General features: G+C 45.6%; 1 protein-coding gene across 4 annotated transcripts in view; it reads left to right on the forward strand.

Moving 5' to 3' along the window:
- Window positions 1–2614: 2614 nt before the first annotated feature.
- The window catches only part of SHROOM4 (shroom family member 4), a 204178-nt gene continuing 186528 nt past the window's right edge, over window positions 2615–20264 (forward strand). Inside the window, exon 1 of one of the 4 annotated variants that reach the window (XM_084790227.1) lies at window positions 2615–2882. In XM_084790227.1, the coding sequence (XP_084646353.1) occupies window positions 2766–2882 (117 nt within the window). In that variant the 5' untranslated portion in view covers window positions 2615–2765. Of the gene's footprint in view, window positions 2883–18930; window positions 19079–20264 lie in introns of those variants that run through there. The other 3 variants (XM_084790228.1, XM_084790232.1, XM_084790229.1) reach the window with 3 other exon arrangements.

A 20264-nucleotide genomic window follows, 5' to 3' on the forward strand; every position in this document is an offset into this window, starting at 1 on the left:
TAACTAAAGCCATAATCAGCTTAGCCCTCCATTTTCTCATGTTACGTATCGTGGTACATACTTTTTTTTCCAGTACTGAAGAACTGCGAGTTCAAGTCCAGACTTCCATTATGCAATGAGACTCTATTAAAAAAAGTAAAAAAGAAAGAGCGATGTTTTTTTTCCAGCAAAGCCGAAAGATGATATCTCCATTATATGTACAAGATGTCTACTATTTCTGTATTATTTATGCAAAGAATGAAGTAATTCATCTTCCCCTTTAATGTTGAAAAGGAGAAGATAAAGAACCAACAGCAGTGTGGAGTATGGCTTGGAAGAAAAATAGTTTGGTTCAAGGCTAGCTCAGTGCCTTGTTTCATATTAAGGTCAAGAGAACTTTTTTTCCCCTTTCTAAAGTGTTTTCATATGTATTATTTCATCTTAGTCTCTCAATAGGTCTCAGAGGCAGGAAAGTCAGAGCTTGTTCGCAAAAGTTTACAGATGAAGAAAATAAGACTGCAAAGACTTAGCTCAGTGATTTGTTCAAGGCCACCTCTATAATTAGGGACAAGGCCAGGGCTCCAAAGTATGTCTCCTGCGTACAAATACCTTCGCGTCTTAGACACAAGATTCTGGTAGGCCTTGGGTAGTGATCATACATCCTGCAAGATGAACTTTACAGATTTCAATATGCTAACCGCTGAGTTTCACTAAGTTCCAATTTGAAATGTTACTCCAGAAAGTAAAAGAATGCTTAGTTTCAGAGCGGGATGAAACAAAAGCATTGCCGCTTCAGTCCATATACAACTTAAAAACCAACAAGCTGGGGCTGGGGACTTAATTCAGGGATACAGAATGACTGTCTAGCATTCTTAAAAGGCCCTAGGTTCAGTACCCAGCATTGTACTTGTGCACGCACACACATACCAACAAGTGGTTTCAGGCTCTGATATAAAAACATTCATCTCAAAAAGGGGGTGGAGGTCAGGGGATAAATCTCAAGATAGACCACTTGCTTGTCATGAACAAGGCCCTAAGTTCCACCCTTATTGCAAAAAACAAAAGAGGGGGCAGGGATCAGCAAATTGAGATGGCATTTTCTGATCTCTGGTAACACAGTGTTTGATCGTGGCTTCTAATGTGGATCATCTCTAAGGATACAAGGCAGATTATAAACATCCAAATGACCACTGTGAGAAATGTCCTTGGCATGATGGGGCATAGGGAAGGCAGCAGGATGTTTAAGAAACAGTGAGGAAACCGGGAGCTGAGAGTGGACACCTGAATTGTAGAAAGCTTTCCAGGGAAGGAAGGCACTGGGTCCTGTTTGTCTGTTCTGAGAATGAAATTGCATAGGATGGGAAAGGGCACTGGAAGGCAATACAATACAATGTCAGAAGGTCCTGTTGATTCAGCACGGGCTTGCCAACACTTTCCCTGCTAGTGTAAAGCCCTTTAAAAAGTCCCTTCAAGGCAAGCCTGGTCTACAAAGCGAGTCCAGGATGACCAAGACTGCATAGAGAAACCCTGTCTCGAAAAACAAAAACAAAAACAAAACAAACAAACAAACAAACAAAGTCACTTCCCACTTGGGGCCACAGAGACATCCTCCCCGCCCCCCCGACCAAGAGGGGAAATAAACTGCTTAGGCCAAGGTTGAGAGATCAGCATCAGCCGAAGTAACACACTCATTTCTCAGGACTGTTATTGTAGCTGTTAGGCCTATCCTAAAAGCTGTAGGAACAGGCTCAACCAAAAGCAGGTGATGGGGTGTGCTTCAGGCCCTGTGTATAAGCTGATTCTTCCAAAAGGCCCATCATTCCTCTGCCAGCTTTCTTGTATGCTTGTATTCGGCTAGTCAAAACTTTGTAGATTCCCTAGGTTGGTCATTTCTTGGGGGGGGGGGGGGGAGGCAAGTGCAAGGCAGTGCCAGGATCCCAGATGAGCGGAGTATATATAATCCCAGTCATAGGCACCAGCAAGGAGCTAGTTTGTAGCTGAGCCTGGTCAGGGGACACTCTCAGTGTTCCTTTATTTAAACTATGCACCTAGGCAATGTTCCCTAATGACTCCACACAACTCGAGTGTACTTGGAGCAGCCTACGTGCACAACCTCTCTGTATTTGCTGGTCCACGGTGTATTTTACTTTCCATCCCTTTAAAAAGCAAGCTCCATAGATTAGCAGCCTTGTAAGTGCCCACTCCCCACCCCCACCCCCATGCGCTCGCCCCAGAACCTGTGTCTAAGGACCTTCAGAAGAAAATGGCAAGTCTAAGAGACATGAAGGAGCTAATCAAAAAAGTGCACGCGGCCACGAGGGCCACCATGCACAGTGACTTTCACCTCGGTTTGCCTGGGCTGAAGGAGGGGCTGGTAGCTCCTCAGTAAAAGAGGAGGACCAAAGAGGGGGCCTACTTGAATGAAACAATGTAACAATTGATGTGAGGCCTTGCGTTGCTCCCACTCCTCAGCGATCCTATAGGCGAGGTCCCAGTGACTGCCCCTCCCCATTGCTCCGTTTTCTTGTCCATTAAGCGCCATCCCTCCGCCTCTCTTTCCTTCTTTTCTTTTTTCCCCCTTCTCCCCCTCCTCCTCTCCCCCTCTCTCCAGCTCCGTGTCATTTCCTCCTAGAGCTCTCTAGCTGCCTGAGCGTCTCCAGCCTGGAGAGTAGGCGGAGCAGGGCGGCGCGGCGCTGGAGGACGATGGTGGCTGAGCTGCTGGGGGCGGAGGCTCCTTAGCCCCCACGGAAAAGGAGCCCGGCGGCGCCTGCCCAGCCGAGCCGAGGATGGAGAGCCGGCCGGGGTCCTACCAGTACGTCCCGGTGCAGCTGCAAGGGGGGGCGCCCTGGGGCTTCACCCTGAAGGGGGGCTTGGAGCACTGCGAGCCGCTCACGGTGTCGAAGGTAAGGAGCGGTGGCTCGCTCCTCAGGGCGTCTAACTTTGAATGGGCTAGCGGGTGCGCTGACTGCGCGGGTGCGGGCCTCAGCCCCACTTTGCGACTTGGCCGGCCAGAGCCTGAGGGGCTACAGCCCCAAGGAGAGGGTCCTGCCTCCGGAGCGGACTGCAGTTAACTGTGGCTGGAGGATGGGACCCTAGCCACCTGGCCCTGCTGGAGCTTTGCATGCAGTCACACTCGCGGGGCACCGGGGCAGCCCCGCTCCCCCCACGGCGAGGAGGCCACTCACCTCCGTGTGGGCTGCAGGAAATGGCGGCTGTTGGGGGTTCTCCTTGCCTTGGAGGCCCCTGAGCCCAACTGGACAGTGAGGGGCTGAGGGCACGAGCTGGGGGAGGGGAGTGGGCGCTAGGCGCTAGCTCTCCAGGCTCTGCCTCAGGCTGTCCTGCCCAAGGCAGGTTGCTGGGCTGGGGTCTGGCGCGGAGCTGGGGGGACTGGATTTTGGTGGCTTTTCTCAGTCTCTCTTTCTACAGCTGGACACACAAACTTGCCCGTTCTGCGCTGGGGCGTTGCTGCTGCCGGTTCCCCTCGGCCTTTCCCTCCCTCCCGAGTTCTGCCCCCCCCCCACCCCCCAGCCAGCGAGATTTCTTGCACTCTGAGAAGTGTGGAGGGAACTTTTGTGCCATGGAGCACAGCTGTGTGAAGCGGCCACTAGGGTTGGTTTGATTTAAGAGCCTGTGGTCAGCTGGAACCAAGTAGCAGCTAGAGGCCAGGGGAGTGAAGCACTCCCAGTAACTCTGGAACCTCCAAACCCAGGCATCTCTAGTGGGAGTGAGGGTGGAGGATGGGGACAATTGGAGCGGTGACTGGGAAGAGTGACTTGTTAAGACTGCTCGGCTCACCTTGAAGCACGAGATTGCCAGGTGGAGGGACTTCATGAACTTTAGCCCACTTTCTTGTTGTTGTTTCTCTTACAGACTCAGCTAGGGAGCCAGAGTTCGTCCAAAGGCAGGGAGAAAGCATTTGAGATTGTAGGTGGGGGATCTAGCAGGGGGTAGAAAGATGTAGCTTTTTTTTTTTTCAGGTAACAGATGTAGCTATAGGGCTTCTTGCGCCCCACCCCCTTCATGTTGTTTACTTAGCAGCTGGACTCTGGAAATTAACTCCCCCCCCACCCTCATAATGACCTGTGTTTTGGTCTCTCCCTGTGCATTGGAATGCCTCCCTAGCTAACTTGTGCGGGTGGCCTGCAGGTGTTAGGGTAATAATGTGTTGTTCATGGGTGAACCGGTCAGCTCTGGCTGGCTGGGGGTATATTGAGGCAACCTTTGGAGGGTGTTGGCAGGGACCTGGAGAGGATCTTTAGCCTCCCCCAAACTAGGCAATCTCCATCCCGGTTTTCTAACCAGATTGACATAGATGCCTCTGATCTACCTTCACATCCCTCCTTTAACGCTCTTCCTTCGGCGGTGGCGGTCTCTGGAGCCAAGCACTTTAAAAAAAAAAAAAAACCAAACAAACCTATCAAAGAGCCCCTTTGGAGAGGGGACTCCTAGCTTTGAAGAATTTCTTCTAATCAAAGTCCTCCTCTCTTCCTCTCTTTCTACCAAGGTCACAAAGGGCTATGCGGCTTCTCTGTAGTGTGCCAGTTCCTCCCTTTCTTTTCCTTCTTAGGCCGCCCACAGAATTTCCAGTCGGCCTGGACAACCTGCCCTGGAGAGGTCATTTTCAGTTGTGTTCAGGCTGACCCAACCTGCCAGGCACCTCTCAAGAGTGCTTGTTGCTGTGGTCCTGAATTATTTTGTGAGCCCATAGGAGCATGGCAGGGGGTGTTACTAAGTATGGGCCAGCCAGCAATTTGTGGTCTGGCTGGGGGATTATTTGAGGACAGATGAGGGTTTTCTTGGCCACACTGTTAAGGAAGTGCCTCGTGTGGAGAGGCAGGGTGCCTTTTAATGATTCCCTTTCTGCTGAGTGCACACTTGGCCCCTATTATATGGAGGTTCATTATTACATGCATGGATATGCAGGAGGTAAATTCAGTTTACTCATTCCTCCCAAACAGCCTGGCTCCTTAGAGTAAAAGCCAGGTATAATGTGCAAGGTTAGCTGGGACATTACATAAAGGGGGCGGGGCTTTTTTCAGTGTAATGTTTGCTGCTTGTTTCTTCTTCTTCTTCTTCTTCTTCTTCTTCTTCTTCTTCTTCTTCTTCTTCTTCTTCTTCTTCGCAAGATACTATTTGGATTATTCATTTTTTCACCTTAGTTTTTAAAAATGCTTTAGAACAATACAGCTTTCTCCTCACAAGTAGCTTTTAAAATCTGTATCCACTGGTGGGAGCAGACTAGAAATAGACTTGAACTGGTTAAATAAGAGTCTCTTGATTCTAACCCTTGCTTTGTCATTCTTCATTCTGGAGTCCTGGGACTATTTTTTCCTTTTCCTGAGAGCCTGGGCATTCCTAGATCTAAGATGAATTTGAAGTGGGCAGTCTCTAAATGACACTATGATGGTTTGGTCGTCATAGCCCTGGCAATTTTTTTTTCCACCGAGAGCCACCATATAATGAGTAAGGAAGACAGCTGTCTCCTTGGCCTTCGATGCTACTGTGCATAGTGTGCTGCTCATGCCTTACTTCATTGTCTTATCACAGCCATGCCATGAGACAGTCAGGGAAGGTCACAGAGAAGCGGGCAGGAAAATAAATGGACTCTGCAGTGCATTTGGTGGCTCTCTTCACTGTATCGTGCAGTGGCTCAGGGAAGGCTCTCAGCTGATTTACTTTCTGTGGCTTAGAGAATCACTTGATTCTTCTGGTAGTCCAAGTTGTGAGGGAGCACTGACGAATAACTTTGAGGGATATGTCAGGTCTTCTCGGCTTCTAACTCCACTAATGCTTTCCATGCCATGAAAGTCCTCCATGATGACTGTGTTTTAGGTATACATTAATGAAGTCTGGGCTCAAGGCAGGGGCAGCCGGGGCGGGGCGGAGGGTGGCTGGGGACGAAGACTGTTTTGGTAACTGAATAACTTAGGCTTCGGAGAGACAGAAGAACCAAAAAGCTGTCATGCAAAATGGCAGCAAACCTCCTTTGGTGCTGGGGAAATGAAAAAGTAGTTTGGGTTTAGGATGCTGGCCCTTGCCTGCTTGGGAAAGATAGAGAGATCCAGGAGATGGAGAAAACTGAGAGAGAGAGAGTCATCAGTAGGAGGAGAAGGCGTGGAATAGGAAAGCTTACTTTTCATTTGTCATAGACAAACCCTTAGACCAGGAAATGATCAGGTTGGGAAGAATCATCAGTGGAACTAGCTATTATGGTTTCCAGGATGTGTAGAATCCAGCTGCTTGATTTATGGAGACGCGGATGGCTGTGTGTTGATAATCAAGTGGCAAAGATAGTACGTTAAAGCCCGTTTTATCGATGATCACAAGTTTTAGGGGGCCGTTAGTGATTTTTCCTTATGTTACGACAGCACTACTACAGTCATAATAAATGAAAGAAGATGACTATGAGGGAGTGGCCCCATGATCTTAAAATTATTAATTTCTTTGCGTAGCTTCTCATACTAGACCAGGGCAGGTATTGGTCTAATGAAATGGGGATTCTCAAGAAATCAGATGTGTCTCTTTTACTGTGTCATGTCCTTTTCTACAGTATAGACAGTCATCCATGGAGTTGACTCCCCTGCATAAAATGATTCTTTGAGGCCATAAGTAAGCTTTGCAAAGTTCTGGCACCAATGAATCCATATTATATAGGACCTCTTGGAGATCTTAGACACGCAAGAAGTACCCTTGTGTGTGGGTATGGGGACATGGAAGAGACGAAAGGATGGAAAACTGAACTGTACCCTAAGGGTCCTGTGTTAATTTCCAGTTCTTAAAACAGTGCCCTGAAATTTGAAAAGCATACGGGAAAAGAAAAGGTGAAGGTGGAGACCAGTGTCAGGATACAGGGAAAAGAGGAAGAAAGGTAGGGTGAAAAGAACAAGCCAGGAAATGGTGCTTGCCCTCTATATTTGCTTTTTCTGGCTTTTTTTTTTTTTTGGTAGGTTCTCAGTTTGGCACAATGAGGCAAGTGGGAGCTAGTCGCTGTTCTCTAACAAAGGAGGGTGGAGTAGGAGAAGAGTCTGCAGGAGAAAGCATATGGGATGTACACGGATATCCTTCTGTCATTTTACTCCTGTTAGATGTAAGGCACTGTTTACAGAGTGCCAGTAGGCATACCAGCCTCTTCTTCCATTGCATTTGGTAAACCTTTTGCTCTCCTTGACCTTGTAGAAAGGTGCAGGGCATGTTCTTTAAGTTCTTTGTAAGCTCTACTGTCTTCCCACTCTGATCTTATTTCTATACACACAGTTGACCCGGATGATCAGATTGAAGTTTTCTTGTGACTGGAGGTAAATTTGGGCTGTGACTTTGAGTTCTTGTTGGATGCAGAGGTTCCATGAGCAATGGGATATACCTTTCCAATCTTTTCAGCTGTGTTCCAGGTCAGACCTAGCCCCAGCCGCAGCCCAAGTCAAAGGCCTGGGAGTTCCAAAGCTATCACGGGGCATGGTTTCTAGGTGAAGAATACAGCCTGATTAATTTTATGAATCCCTTCCTGATCTTTCCCACTAGAATCCACAAAGACCACCTACTGTTTCCATTCCATAACTTCTGCCTTCTTCCAGAAAGAAGCCAGCATATGGGGGCTTGGACTAGGAATCTATCTAAGGCTGTAAGAGGGAGGTAGAACAAGAACACTGTATGGTATGTCTCACAAAGCTTGGCTAACCCTTTGCATACATAGGGTTTTAGATGCTGTCATATGTAATTTGCATATATGGGATTTTAGGTCTGTCATATATACCTAGTAGCCTGCTGATAGCCACCTGGTCATTCCCGGAAGGAAAAGAGTCCATGCCTTGTGATAGGGGTTTCCCCCTTTAAAAACCTCAAAGACCGTACTTTAACTCCAGCTGGAAGACAACTTGAGCGTTGTTCTTCTTTAAACGGTTAAACTATTTTCCCCCTTGCTTCTCCCGGAGCACTTCCCAAGAATTTCTTTAAAGAGAAAAAAGAGATAGTTTCGGACAGAGACTGCTAGTTATGGAACAATTATCATGGGGCGAGCACACAATTGTGTTTATGGTTTGGTTTCTTCCGAAGCGGAGGGAAATGTGCTGAGCCATCGGTGGGAAGTTAATGAAGAACAGCAGAGATTACAGGAAGATGAGCTCTCCTGCTCACTGCCCACCCCCCCCCCGGGCCAAAGGGCATACTGCCCTCAGGGCTGCTATACCTGTTGCTGCTCCCACTGGTGGTGGTGACCTAGAGACAGAGAAGCTCAAGTCCTTGGAAGGCACCCAGTTTATGATCATTAAGGAACCTGCTGTGGAGTGTTTCTGATTTTGTTCTCCACTGGTCATGGGGGAGTTTGTGTGTGTGTGTGTGTGTGTGTGTGTGTGTGTGTGTGTGTGTGTGTGTGTTTAAACCTGCCCGTTTCACTGTTGTCAGGGTTTATCTGTGGGCATTTTTAAAAACTGTATGTTGAGTTGCAAATATTTCTCTTTGCCATCTATGGGGCTAAGCTCTGCAATCTTGGACCACACAGAACAATGATGCTTCCTCTGTTTTTAGACAAACACTGACAGTACTTCCTCAACTTTTTCTTCATGGGGTCTGAGATTCAGCCTCCCGCTCTGTACTTTCAAAAATAAACTTTATGGACTTTCTCAACTCTTATGAGATAGGAGGTTACTCCTCCTACTCTGGATTCACTCCGTCTTGTCCGTTGCTCTCCCTCACCCCCCCCCCCTTTAAATTTCTGGTGCTTGAGATCAAATCTAGGATATTGTGCATGGGAGACAAGTGCTCTACCACTCAGCTACACCTCTGCTCCTTGGGGAATCTTCCTTTGTTATTGTTTTGTTTTGTTTTTTGTTTTTTGAGACAGGGTTTCTCTGTGTAGCCTTAACTGTCCTGGACTTGCTTTGTACACCAGGCTGGCCTCGAACTCACAGCAATCCACCTGCCTCTGCCTCCTGAGTGCTGGGATTACAGGCATGCGCACCCATGCCCAGCTCAGTAATCCTATTTGTCCAAGGTCTTTACATAAACAGGGAGGAAAGCTATATGATGAAGTGTGTGTGTGTGTGTGTGTGTGTGTGTGTGTGTGTAGTGTAGAGTATGCAAGTATGTGTGCTTGTGTATGTGTGGAGGTCAGAGGCAGATGTTGGATGTCTTCTTCTGTTGTTTCCGACTATGTTTTTGAGACAGGGCTGAACCTAGATTGTTTGGCCTTGGAGCCTCTGGGAGCTGCCTATCCCTGACCCCTGCTGGGTTCTAGGTAGGTACCACATCCCCTGCCTTCTATGTGGTTGCTAGGGATCTGAACTTGGCTCTTCATGATGACACAACAATTGCCTACTCAGCCATCTCCCTAGCCACATCTAATGAATTTTTGAGTGACACTTTTCATCTTCTGCTTTTTATGTGGAATTTCCCCTGCTCCTAGCCCAGAGCAGCCATGAAAAAAAAAGACTTCAGGGAAGATGAGAGAGAAGCCATAAGACTTGCCTTCATGGAGCATATATACTAAACAAAGACATCGTTAAGTTAACAGAGGAGAAAGTGGCATTTAATAAATGCTGTCAAAATCCAAATTCCATTTTTTTTAACTTCTTTGAATTTCCCTTCTAGGAAAAGCGATACTATCCCAAACTGAAAATATCAGCCATATGTAACATAAGTGGTCTCTAACTTACATATGTATATACAAAGGTGTGCACAAGTGGTGTGTGTGTGTGTGTGTGTGTGTGTGTGTGTGTGTGTGTGTGTGTGTGATTGCAGTGCTTCCTGCAACTCTTGGGTTCTGTTTAGATTTGGAGTAGCCACAGAAGTCACTTCTGCTGGAAGTCATGCATTCACAGCTTTTTAAAAGAATCCATCTCCCCACTTAGCACCTGAGCTGGGAAATACCTTTCTTTACTCCTAAAGTGTAGACCAGGGAGAAGATTGGATCACAGGAGAAAGCAAATTGAAGTCTAGAGAACATGCCCACACTGACACTTGACAATTAATTGTTGTTAGGCTCATTCAGAACAATTCTAGAGGGGCTCGTTTAATCCACACTGTATGAGCAATGCAATTATTCAATGTAACCACACTGTGCAATAGTATCGATAAGAAAGGGTATTTAGAATCCCAAGACGCTTACGTACACAAGGGATTCTTGGAAAACAATTCATTTATGAGTTAAGGAAAAGCACTCTAGATCGTTCTGTCACACAGATCTGGGTGACGTTGGGATGTCTGTTGCCATCAGTGCTTAATGTGTTCATAGTCTCAATACTGGGCCAGATGTGTGATGTTTTCCTAGAAACTGAACTGTAGGTTTACCTAAGTGTTATCTTGCAATGCTGGGCAAGTTGATAATGGGAGCACTTTCACTTTGCATCTCTAAAGCCAAATATTTTGTTTCCTGCTGCTTCCTCAAATATTTATTTCCGTCAGACTTTCATTAAGTCATTGGTGAGTACACTGAAATACAATTTCTCCTAGCTAAAGATTATGTTCCAAAGCCTAGGATGAAATAAAATGTGTCTCTTCATGTCCTTTAGTCGCCTTCAGTGTAAATAGGCGACTGGAAAGATTGCCCTGCGTGTTAGCTTTGCAAGAGATGATCTGTTTCTTCCTCACACCGCACTGGCATGTTTATTTGGGCAGAGCCATCCTGCTGGGGCACTGAAGTGGCAAAGATCAAGATGACTTGAGCTCTCAAAGTAACTTCTAACCCTGCCCCTTTCACTTCACCTCCACACCCTCCTCTTTCAGTGTGAGTCTGGGCCTGTGTTCTGGGACAGATTGAGTACTTCCTCAGAGAAAGAGAGCCATTTTTCATTCATCACGTCCAGTCCTTGGTTCCCAGCCTGCACCCACAAGCACTGGTTGTTTAAGGCCTACATTTGGGATTTTCTCATTCAACTGCCGTTCACTCTTTGTTCATTTGCTCATTGACTGCCCTGCCCTTCTATCCATAACCCGTTTCCCACCCACCCCCCTTTGATTACACTGAGCTCTTCTCCTTTGCTAGACCAGCTTTGTCTGTCTTGGCTCAGGCGTGTTTCTGGTAGGACATGAGAGAAGCTAACTGGGGCTGGTAAGTTTGAAATGGGTCGGTAAATTATAGTAGAGAGAGAGGGAAGATGTCTCACGCTTCATCTTTGTCTTGCCTGAGTTAAGGACAAGTATTCGGTCACCTTCAGTTACTTTAGAGATGCTCGGCAATTTCCTGCGTAATCTTGACACGTTCCTCGACCTCTTTGTGCCATCCTATTTTTTTTTTTTTTTGGCAAGAACTTCCACAGAGCAAATTTGTACTTCATGGAAGGCTTGTGAAGGGCTTGAGAGTCCATTTCTGGGTCTGGCTTTGGAACTGGGAAAGATGATTGGCAGCAGGCAGCTCTTACGGGACACATTGCTTTCCTCCACACTGCTGCTTCCTATCTTTGCAGAAGCGGCTGTTTCCTGGTGTGTTCTCAGACATGGTCTGTTAACTCTCCCTCAAGTCTCTTAATGTTACGTCTCTAAGGAATGTGGGAGGTGGAGGATTCATTTGACAAGATCAAGGGTTAAGCCCACTGAAGATCAGATTCTTTGAGGTATCCTCTGGCCCTCATTCCAATGCCACCCAACAGATTTCTAGCTGTTTTGCCTTTTCTCTTGCCAGAAACCCCTGGCAAGAGAGTTTTGAATGGTTCTCTTATATTTATTGTCTTTCACGGTCTATCAGAAACTGATTTTTCTTCTGCAAAGAGGGGGTTGGAGGTGAGATGAGGTAGAGCTAGAAATAAAGCTGGTTTGACTAGTTATTCAGGAAAAGGGTTAGAGATACTCAGGGCTAAAGCCTCATCTTCGCCTATGATACCATGACAAGTTAAAGCCTTGTCTTTGTTGGGCTGTCTTGCTGTTTTCCATTTCTTTTTCTTTGTTGCTTAAGTCAAAGTCTTCCCCCTTAAAACTTCCACAGGCCAAGTGACTTTTAATGGCATCTCTAATTGGGAGTATGAGTGGCGGTGTTTTGACTGCTCAGGGCTGAATGTGTGTCAGACCTGACTCATGTTCTTTGGAGGAATTGACTGTGAAGTTGGGGCTTTCTTAATTTACATTGCTAATCAAGAAAGGTCAACATCATAGGCTGCAAAATGGATCAGGCTAGCATCTGGATACTCCCAGATATTTACAGAGTGTAGGGCCTGTACTTTGGGCTGCATTTCAGCAATCTGATGCATGCAAAGGGTGGTCAGAGCCTACACATGGAGGGCCCAGAAACACTGAGAACCAGGAAAACATGGCCTCAGGAAAGGAGTGCCTGATCCTAGGTATTTTACATATATTCTCCTTGAGATGGATAGTGATGCCTCAGTTATGCAAATGAAGAGGTTGAAACCCCCAGAGAAGTCCAGTGACAGAATCTAAATTCTTTGCTAAGTGGGAGAGCTGGCATTGAAGCTTTGTTTGGAAGGCGGAGCTGTGCCTTAGTAGTACAGAGTTTCAGTCTGCAGTGCCACCACAATATTATTTTAATTTTAATCATTTATTTTGATTTTGCTTGCACTGCTGCAGCTAGAACTCGGGCCTTTGTACATGTGAGGAAAAGCTCTACCACTGAGCTAAACCTCTGGCATTCAAACTTCTGTCTGAGTCCAAATCTCAGTTTCTTTTGACAGCGCCATGCTTATATATGTTAAGGAAAGAACAAAAATAAAGAGTACTGTGTGGGAGAAAGAAGAGGAATGAGAAATGACATTTAATGATGAAACTGGTAATGTTGTCAATAGTTGCTCCTGGGGGTTTAGTGTCAAAGAAAAGTTTACGTTTTAAATCTCAAGTCAGGGTAAGGAGACTGTGCTAGGATTCAAATGACCTGAAGCATTGTGGGTTGGTTCTTTTACAATTATTATTATTTCTTTTTTCGCCTGTGTGCATGGGCGTGCCTGTGTGTGTGTGTGTGTGTGTGTGTGTGTGTGTCCGTGTCCATCCTGGCAGTGCTGGGCATGGAATCCAGGGCTTTGGCCACACTATAGGATCACTCAATCGATCTACAAACTGAGCCATATCCCAGGCCTAGATTTTTTTTTTCAAAAACGCTTCACTTCTTAACTACAGCTACTCCTGCAGCCTTCAGAAGCCTGCAGTCTTTGTCTGTCTTCTGCCCTGCATTTGTGAACCTCGAGCAGATCGTTTTCTCCCTTCTGTCTAGGTTTCATAATTCTCAAAGGAAAATTATCAAGTTTTCATGATCAATAACAAAGTAGTGAAAAAAGAAGCCAGGGATTTGAAGGAGAGCAGGACAAGGTATATGGGAGGGTTTAAATGGAAGAATGTAATTAATTTATAACCGCCAAAGTGCAATAAAGTAAACTTGTATGATTGGTTCAATAGTGATAATTCCCTTTATCCTTTATTTCAGGGATATATGTGCTCCAAGAAGGAAATAGAATGTTTCCTAGCTATCCTATTGTTGTTTTTGTTTCTGTTCTTTGAGAAGGGTTCCTCTGTGCAGCCCTGGCTGTCCTGGACTTGCTTTGTAGACCACTAGGCTGGCCTCGAACTCACATCCATCTACCTGCCTCTGCCTCCCAAGTGCTGGGATTAAAGGTGTGCGCCACCACACCGGGCTGCTAGGTATCCTTATTAAGCTGAAATTCTTGTCAAAAAATTCTGAACTTAAAAACTAAAATGTTTGAGGTTACCAAATGAGTGTGAAATGTCAGGACAGCTTTAGTGTGATGTCTGCAGCTGCCAGAGGTAGAAAGACAAGACACAGTTTCTGCCTCACATCGAAATAGCTGGAGCTCTAAAAGGCTGTGTTAATCCTTTGTTGGTTGTCCTAAGAACTCTCAATTAAAGACTTCAATTAGTAGGGCGTGGTGTCACACACCTATAACCCCAGAACTCAGGAGGCAGAGGCAGGCAGATCTCTGTGAGTTCGAGGCCAGCCTGGTCTACAAAGTGAGTCCAGGACAGCCAGGGCTATGCCAAGAAACCCAGTCTCGAAAAGCCAAAAGAAAAAAAAGAAAGACTTATTAGTCAGTCAGCCAATCTACCAATCTATCGGTCAACACATATTTGTTGAGCACTTTGCAGTGTGCCTACCCCCAAATTACAGAATTCAAGAGATGACCACCATAGTAGACCTGACCTCTGGATTCTCAACGAGCTGACAAGTTTATTTATGCGTTGTTCCTTGGACATAACTATTTCCTGTACGTCAAAGGGGAGACACGCTTTAGTTGCTTGAGACCATGGGATATGATCTAATAACACTTGTCCATGGGTCCGTGTTGGGAGCTTTGTGGGAAAAGTAATCACTGAAGCTGGACCTGAGGGGTACATGGTCCTTAGGTAATCTTAGGGGGATAGAAGACAGTTTGTTGTAGTTGGACAGGCAATGAATGCCTTAAAGGTGCAGGCAGAATTAACACATTTAAAACAAGCAACCAGTATAGCACCAGTCACATAACTGTTTGCATGAGGAGAGACCTAAAGGGAACAATAGATAGGAAGAGACCATTTAAAACAGTGTCTGAGTGTGCCGACTTCTTCTTGGGTGACCAGGGCTTAGTGACACTGTATACTACTGAAGGAATGAAGCAGAATTTAATACGAATGGGAGGTGATGACTTTATTTCAAATGTACACAATGGGGATTAGAAAAGGGAAGCAGTTTGTCCTTTATTTTTGGATCTTCTGATACTGTTTATTAGACAATCAAGTTAGGTCATCTAGTAGGCAGCTGCAGACAGAGAAAGGGGTTTGTTTATATTTGTTTACTTAGGGGCCCAGTCAATTAAAATAACAAGTCATTCTCTTAAGACTACCATGGTCACACACAATTTTCTAATCTATTGATTGTTGGTGAATTAGTTAATTGCTGGACTATCTTATGCCCCCAAGACATAGGAAACTGGCCTGCTTTGTGATTTAATGAGCTCTCCTAGCTTTGTCTTGGTAGCTTCTCCAGTCTGCAGGAAGCCTTGTCAGCAGAGTGGCGCTAGCTGGAGTTCTTTGGATACAAAGAGAAAGTTCAAGTGATCAGAAAGTTGGGGGTGGGGGAGGGGGACCGCGGCAGAAATCCAGCACAAAATGGGAGAAGCTGTGTAAAGCCAAACCTCAGATGGTCACGGTAATGTGGATTGAGGCTGCTAAAAACCATCAGTTGGCTTCACCAAGATGAAGATGTTTAAGAATTGCCTTCTGTATATGTAAAACGAAATGTGGTGGCTTGGTGAGGCAAACCTCAAACCACTGGCGTTTCCAGTTTCTGTTCCATTTTCATTGTTAGAAGTATTATTCTCTCTGCTTGGCATGGTATTATTAATCTGTGAATAGCATTGTTTATGTTTCTGCCAGGGGAAGGGTTCTTAAATATGACCTTTAAAAATACTGTTCTGGGCTGGAGAGATGGATTAGAGATTAAGAGGTTAAGGTCCTGAGTTCAATTCCCAGAAACCACATGGTGAGATCTAGTGCCCCTTCTGGCATGCAGGCACACATGCAGGCAAAATACTGTATACATACATACATACATACATACATACATACATACATACATACTGTGGAACGTTTATACTATATAATACCACTCAGCTATTAAAAACAAGGACATCTTGAAATTTGCAGGCAAATGAATGGAACTATAAATGATCATCTTGAGTGAGTTAACCCAGACCCGGAAATATACACATGGTATATACTCACAGTTGAACACTAGCCCAACATGAGTGTCCTCTGAGAGGCTTCACTTAGCATGAGATTGAGATAGATGCTGGGTCTTCCCACTGGGACTCCAGATGAGAGAGGTATGGGAGAATGGGAAAATAGAAGGATCCAGAGGGTCCTAGAAACCTACAAGAAGACCATCAAGGCTGGCGGATCTGGACGCAGTGGGATCTGCTCAAACTGCTGTACCAACCCAGGACAATGCATGCAGAAAACCTAGACCCCCTATTCAGATCTAGCCAATGGACAGCACACTTACCACAGTTGTGTGGAGAGTGGGGACTGCCTCTGACATGAACTCTGGTACCCCATATTTGACCACTTCCCCTTGGTGGGGAGGCCTGGTGGCACCCAGAGGAAGGATAAGCAGGCTACCAGGATGAGACCTGACAGGCTGTGATCATATGGTGGGGAAGAGGTCCCCTTCTGTCACAGACCTAAGGGAGGGGAATAGAGTGAAAGAGGGAGGGAGGGGGGAACAGGAAGATACAAGTGAGAGGATAAGAATTGAGATGTAATCTGAATAAATTACTTTTAAAAAATAAGATTCACAAAACAATAAGAAAAATAGAAAAACATTATTCAACTTCCATATGGGATTTCATCATCTTAGGTGGTATCTTTACTACCCACAAATAGAGAGGATATGGGGGTTCATTTCAACCTCTTTTGTTGTAAATCTTGCTGGAAAAGAAACTTCTACAAATTTGGAGTGATTAACTATAGCACTGACGTTGTTTATACTTAATGGAGTGCCTTAGAAAGATTCAGTTTGTGTGGGGATGTGTCGGCCAATTTGAGGACCAGCCTCTTCTGCTTGGCTTTCTAGCTCATTACTACTTTTGTGCAGCATCATCTGTTTTTCTGCACCTTACGAAGCTAAATTCAGAACTTTGTAAAGATGCTTGTCCTATGGAAATTGCCCGAAATCTACTCTCCACCTCTTTGTAGATGAAATGACACTGTTTGCTATAAGGTTAATGGGCATGTAGGTTCTTTAATTTGCTTCTTCTCTCTGACCAGGTAAAATAACTTGTAATTTATATTTGAAATCCGTTCAAATACCTAGCTGCTGCTGCTGGGGAGACATGTTTTTTTTTCTTTTTGTGGAAAAGATTGTCTGAGTGTTTAGCTCTTACAAGAGCTAGCTTGCTGACTGCTCTGCTGTTTGAGCTAGGGTGGGAGGGTAACACTCCTCCACAGGATGTAAAGGCCCCAGTATGTAATTTTTGCGTGTTTTCTTCATGCCCTTGGCTCGAGAAATGTGCAGTGTCCTGAAACCTGCTCAGACCCTATACATACTGGATCTGCTTAGGGAAGGAAGCTTTTGGCTCTCAGCCCTTTACAGCTGCAATAGAGTTAGAGTTACAGACTTTCCTTTTCCGGCCCATAAAAACAAACAAACAAACAAACAAACAAAAAACAAAACAGAACCCACAAAAAATACCCAAAAGAATAAAGGGACAGGGAGAGTTAATTTCCACTGCTAAGACTCAGATGAGGGGCTTTCCATCTCCCATCTCCTAGGCTGGAGCCTTAATTAAGGCTGGGCTCTACTTTAAGCCTGTAAGTGATTGTGATCTGAAACGCCCCTGGCAATCAAGTATTGCCCTGTGCTGGCTCTTCTTTTCCGTCTTTTGCCTATCTCTGTTTCTCTTCACTCCATCTTTTTCCTCCTGTTCTGTTGGCATCTTAGAGGAGGCAGGGATTTTAGTGACCAAGTCACTGGAGGAAATGGTACGTCATCCTTCCTTCCATCTAAATTGAGAGTTTTACAGACACTTCTCCCACCTCACGCTGCCAATTCACTGACCCAACCTCAGTACAAAAGTAGGAGGCTTGGTCTGGAGTGAAAAGCATTATCGGTATGGGCGTCACTCTCCACTCAAAAGAGACTCATGGTGAAGAGCTCTGGCATGGTGAGGTCAGATGGGGAAAGGCTGCCATGAAAGAGGATCTCAAAAACAAAACAAAACAAAACAAACAAAGACAGAAACAAAAACAAAAGCAAAAACAAGCAAACAAAAAAACAAAACAACAACAACCAAAAAAAAAAACACCCCAAAACACTACAATGGGCAGAACAGGGCCGCTTTCTGGAGGAGCAACTGAAATAACACATTTGCCTCCTCAAACAGCTTTCCATCCTTTGATCGGTCCCATCCCCTTGAAGGGATTTCATAGTTTCCTGCTGCCGGTAAAACAGAGCCCACAGTACTTCTGCCGGGTATTACAGACCATTTTATCTCTGACTCTAGTTCTATTTTTTTTATTTCTAGTTTCCCCGTTACGTTCCAGGTTTTCAGGCAGAATGGCATCCTCTCTGTTCTCAAGCTCCTCACTGAGAAGTTCTGTGTCATCCCCCTTTGTCACCCCCAGCCTGATAGCGCTTCCCGGGGCCATGCTTTGCCCTGCAACCCTCTGTTTCCTCACTTCTCTTCCTTCATCTATTTGCTCTCACCAGTGCAAGTACCAGCTCTCCAGGGAGGGCATCATCCCACACGGGTCCTGGTGGAAATGACCAACTTCCCCTAGAAACTGTGCGGAATCTCAAACCCACATGTTAGGTACAAATGGAAGGAATATGTGAAAGGAATGGTGGGGGGCGGGGAGGTTAAGACGGTCCAGTGCAACGTGAGATGTGAAAAGGGAGTGGCAGGAGTGGAAGATGGGGTGTCTCCAGGCTGCCTGCCTTGCGTATGTGAGCTGTGTTCCCCAGGCTGGTGTCAGGGAGTGGTCCTCATGCTGTGAGCCTTGTAACACAGCCATTCTACTTGGTACTCTGGTTAGAGTGGGTGTAGTCATTTTTGTGCTTGATTCAAGTACTTCATTCTTTCAGCTAAAATTTGAAGACTTTAAATCAGCGTGTGCGTGTGTGTGCACACGTGTGTGTGTGCGCGCGTGTGCGCGTGTGCGTGTGCGTGCGTGCGTGTGTGTGTGTGTGTGTGTGTGTGTGTCTGTGTCTGTATGCATCTCTCTGTGTGTGTGTATGTGTATGTACGTGCGCGTGCTTTGTCACTTTTGCTTAAACAAGCCCTAACGTGTTCTATCTCACTGGCCTTCGTTATGAGTCACTGTCTGGTATTTATACATAGTGCCTTAAGTGTCTTCGTTATTTGACCATGACATTCCTTTTCTCACTGTTTCACTCAAAGCCGAGATTGCCAAGAAAGGAAAGGAACTGACATACTCCTCCTCCTGATGAGGTTTGATGTCATTGGTCCTTGTCTGTATGACGGTGAGGTTATCTTAGGGCACTAAGGGGACAGGTTAAGGATCAGTGTTAAAATACACAGGGACAGCACGGCAACACCCTAGTGCTTCGCTTGCCGCTGACCAGTCTACTGCTCCGGAGTGTGTTTCACTGGAACGGACTTTCAGAGCTGGACTGCCGGGCGACCACTGGAAGCACATATCCTTATCAGAATCTCTTGTAAGTATGAGAGAGGTATGAATAATTGGAGGCATTCTTAACTAGGAAATGAATTGGCATTTGCATACATTGGTGGGAGATTTGGATAGTTTTACTGCGCTCTTTACTTCTAAATTTTCATGGCGGCTTATTTTTAAGGGTGTGAGAATGGTGAGTCCCGTCCTGGGGTACCTTAGTTATCAAAGGGACAGAGCCTCGGATAGAGAGGACATTGCTGTTCGCATGGTCATTTAGAGGCCAGACAGCCAGTAAATCATTTAAGAAGGAATTAAAGGTTCAAAGGGCAGGAGAGAATTCTTTGGGTGACCTCATAGGTGCTTGAAAAATCAAAGGGCTAGCTAGCTGATGTGCTTTTATGTACTGAAGGCTGGTTTTGAAAGGGCAAGGGGATGAAAATGCACAATAGGAAATTGGCATTGCTGTGTTTATGTGCTTGGGAGCCTTAACTCTGGGCTGGAGATGATCAAAGTTGCCGTTAAGGATCTTGTGTGTTCTTGCAATTAGGCATGCATTTTCACTATAAAGTCATCACTGCCATATACAAAGTCATACTGGTCCGATTTCACAGATGAAGAAAGTGAGGTCCAGAGAGGCAAGTCATTGTTCTTCAGATAAAGCGGAGTCGAGCTAGAATCGGAACCCGCGTTTAACTGACAGCAAATCATATGCTTGTCTTATCCCTTACAGCTCTGTTTGAGAGATCCCATTTTTATACCTCATATTATCTTTCTAATCCCACTATTCACTCCGCTCTGACTGTGTTGTTTGCGTTGTAACACTGGAGAAAGTTGCGTCTCACAGGCCAGTCATTTCAAGGCTTTCTTGGGAAGCTCATTTAAGGCACCAATTACACACTCCGGGCGGGGTGGAGGTGGGGATATAATGTGTGAAAGATAGCTATCGATGTCCCTATTCTAAGAGAGAGATATGGAGGTGGCGAGGTTTAATTAACTTGCCAAAATTCATTCACTCAGTATACAAATGGTGTTTCCCCCCCCCCCCCCCCAGTGTTTGGGAGTTCCTGTTCTTCCTAGTGCTCCCGTTGCTTGTCAAAGTGGGAAGGGAGTAAACACACACTGGGTTTGCTGCTTTTGGTCCCTACAGATCTGTTCTTTTTCCCTTTTCTACCTTTGCCAACAATTTTGAAATGAAGGATAGGCTCCTTCCTTCCCAGGCTTCTTACTGG

The sequence above is a fragment of the Acomys minous genome, assembly GCF_964271855.1.
Source record: "Acomys minous genome assembly, chromosome: 7".
Classification (NCBI taxonomy): domain Eukaryota; kingdom Metazoa; phylum Chordata; class Mammalia; order Rodentia; family Muridae; genus Acomys; species Acomys minous.